Source organism: Tamandua tetradactyla, chromosome 9 (genome assembly GCF_023851605.1).
Source record: "Tamandua tetradactyla isolate mTamTet1 chromosome 9, mTamTet1.pri, whole genome shotgun sequence".
Classification (NCBI taxonomy): domain Eukaryota; kingdom Metazoa; phylum Chordata; class Mammalia; order Pilosa; family Myrmecophagidae; genus Tamandua; species Tamandua tetradactyla.
Window position 1 is genome coordinate 10,415,116 of NC_135335.1, and position 2,749 is coordinate 10,417,864.

The window sequence follows — 2,749 nt, forward strand, 5'->3', positions numbered from 1 at the left end:
GGCGGGGCCCAGCCTGGGTCCAGCCGACGCGGCTCCGCGGTGACCCAGCAGTGGGGCCCGGGGCCTGAAGAAGCGGACACAGCCCTCGGCCTCAGCTTGCAGCGGGGCTGGGTTTGTTTGTGTGTTGTTGTTTTTTTCCCCCAAGTCATTTGCCCTGTCTCGCTCAGTCACTCCCAGTGGGCGCCTGTATCTCGTGGAAGTTGCAGACACCAACAGAATCCAAGAATAAAGTCCTTTATTGTCTTCAGAGCCGTGGTGACTGGGCTGGGGATCGTGGGGCGACTGAGGCAGGTCCTCCCTGGACCCGGTTGTAGAGGAGGACCGCGCCTTTGGCTGAGGGGCAGAGTTCGGCCCAGCCCTGGGTCTCCTGCAGCCTCCACAGGCTCTGTGGGGGAGAAAGTGGTGAAGGCCACTGGGCAGGCAGGGAGACCCAGACATCCAGCCCTCACCTCTGCCTGAGCTGCAGAGCTCTCGGGAATGCACCCTCCAGAGGAAGACATGTCAGGGGCTGGAGCAGGTGAGCTCGCCCTCACCCTTGGCCAAAGGCATTCCCAAGTGGAAGCCTTGAGGCTTCGGAGGAAAGCTCCGTGAGATCTGGGGGACTCAGTCTAGCCCAGGCAAAACGCAGCCGACCCGCACCTCTGTCTCCACAAAGATGATGTCTGTGGACTCGTGGGCCTCGGGTCCCCCATTCAAGTAGTGCTTTCTCACCTGCTCGGAAGTCAGACTGCACCTGGGAAAGGACATATGGGTGTCTCAGCCCTGCCCCACAGCCACCTACCCCAGGACCCAGCATCCTGTCCCCCAGAGCCCACTCACTGTATGAAGAACTCGGCACTGGCCCGGCCGGCACTGGTCTCGTTGCAAGCAATGCCCAACAGCAGGGGCCGGCTCAGGGTGGGCAGCGGCAGGTTTACCTGGGGCCAGGGGTCCCACTTGTCAGTTTCCACCCCAACCCCCCACCCCCAGAAAGAAGACAGCCCCTTACCTTTGTGCAGCATTTTACAGTTTATAGATCAAGTGCCCAGTATGGTATTATTCATTTTACAGACGGGAAAATCAAGATCAGAAAGACTGAACAATTTGCGTGGGGTCACCCAAGGAAAGTGGATTTAGTAACTAGGACTCCCATTTACTCTTCTTTCACAAACCTAAGGTCCCAGTCCAAGTGTGCTCAGCAGCAGAGCCAAGTTCTTCCTTTGATGCCAGCCAAATGCCTGCAGACCCACCCCCCGGCCCGGATCTGTGGAATTCTGACATGTTCTACCCTCTCCCTTCATGCCCACCTCCCTGCCTGGGCTGCCTCTCACTCACCTCATCACAGATCTCCTGCAGGACACTGGAGAAGAGCTCCTGTACCACCAGCTCCCCGGGGAGGTTGTCATGCCTGGGTCTGTCACCAGCGCACAGGGCCTGTGAGAGGTCAGGCTCAGACCCTGCTCCCCACCTTTTACCAGCCTGTCCTGCCAGTATTCACTGGCCCTGAGGGCCTGGGGTGACATGGTGTAAGTCTTGGTGATTCCCCTGCCCCGGGCCCTCTTTTCCAGATGGACAACCAGAGGCTTAGGTACAAAGGGGACTCACAGGGCCAGGGGTGTGTGAAGTAGGGTATCTGCTTCCTCTACCCCCACAATCCCCCATTCTCCAGCTTCTCACAGGGCTGAGGCAGGGGTCAGTGGGGAGGCTGAGGGGCTGCCCTGAGCAGAAGTATACCAGGCCAGCCCAGCATGTACCTCTTTCCAAACAGCCAGGACAGGCTTTACTGCCACATTAAGGAATGCAGAAACCAAAGCTGGGAGGGCTTGGAGCTCCAGATCTCTGGAGCTGTCCAGGTCTTTGTGCCCAGCTGAGTGCTCACCTGAGGCTCAGGATGCCCCCCAGGCACGTCCACCAACCCAGGAGCCTCCGCCACCTGCCGAGAGCGGCGCAGGAAGACGAGGAAGCCATCTGCAGTGGCCAATGCAGCACCCACCCCTAGCGGGTCCGCCAGGTAGGCTTGCCTGTCACCCCAATCGGCAGCCCCCTGCTGTCGCAGCCAAGCAGCCGAATTGGCCCAGTTCGTGCCCAGGAATTCTCGGTAGGAAGTGAGGCCCAGGCACAGGAGGAGCTGTGGGCCTGGAGAATCAATGGGTGCCAGGGTGGCAGAGTGCAGACGGAATTTGGGGGCGTCGAAGAGCCAGGGCTGGGCCTGGAGCCGGGCCTCCCAGATGGCAGCGATGTCCTTGTCCCCTCCTGGCAGTGGGTGACGGTCAAAGGCTGGGCTCAGCTCTGCCCGCACCTGCTCCTCAGGAAGCCCACCCTGGGGGCACTGCAGCAGCAGGGACACCTCGGGGTCCATGGTCTGAGCAGGGCGGCTCTGGGGGAGGACACAGCCGGTCCTGTTACCTCCAGGGTCTCCTGGCCACCCCTGGGCCCGGCAGCAGGCCCCCTCTGCCCCAGTCTTCCTGAGGGAATCCCCAGCCCCTTGACCACTGCTTGGGCAGTAAGGTGTCCTGCCATCCTCGCCAGGTCCCAGCTGGATACCTGGGCAGGCTTCCCTGGAACTCTGGGGCACCCCTACAACCCTGGGGTCCTGGGTCCAGTCACCCCCAAATACCCAGGTCCCCCAAACCCAGGGGTCCTGCCTCCAAGCCCTGACGCGCTGACAGCCCTCCCGGGTCCGGAAGCGTCGGCCTTCTCCCGGCGCTCACGCGCAGGCGCAGGCGCGGCCCACAGTCCCCGCCCCCTTCCGGAACGGAAGTGCCCGCCC

At 61.8% G+C, this 2,749-nt stretch overlaps 1 protein-coding gene across 3 annotated transcripts; it reads right to left on the reverse strand.

Annotated features, from left to right (window-relative positions):
• Window positions 1-76: 76 nt before the first annotated feature.
• NUDT22 (nudix hydrolase 22) lies at window positions 77-2,707 on the reverse strand. 3 transcript variants are annotated; one of them, XM_077115864.1, is made up of 6 exons: window positions 2,625-2,707; window positions 1,859-2,356; window positions 1,315-1,413; window positions 820-917; window positions 640-733; window positions 77-385 (listed from the first exon to the last, which is right to left on the reverse strand). In XM_077115864.1, exons 2-6 carry the CDS (start codon window positions 2,336-2,338, stop codon window positions 245-247), a joined length of 912 nt encoding a protein of 303 aa, XP_076971979.1. In that variant the 5' UTR covers window positions 2,339-2,356; window positions 2,625-2,707; the 3' UTR covers window positions 77-244. The 3 variants fall into 3 exon arrangements, with proteins under 3 accessions (XP_076971979.1, XP_076971981.1, XP_076971982.1); XM_077115866.1 differs by having other exon boundaries at window positions 2,597-2,677; XM_077115867.1 differs by lacking the exon at window positions 820-917.
• Between the last annotated feature and the right edge of the window lie 42 nt (window positions 2,708-2,749).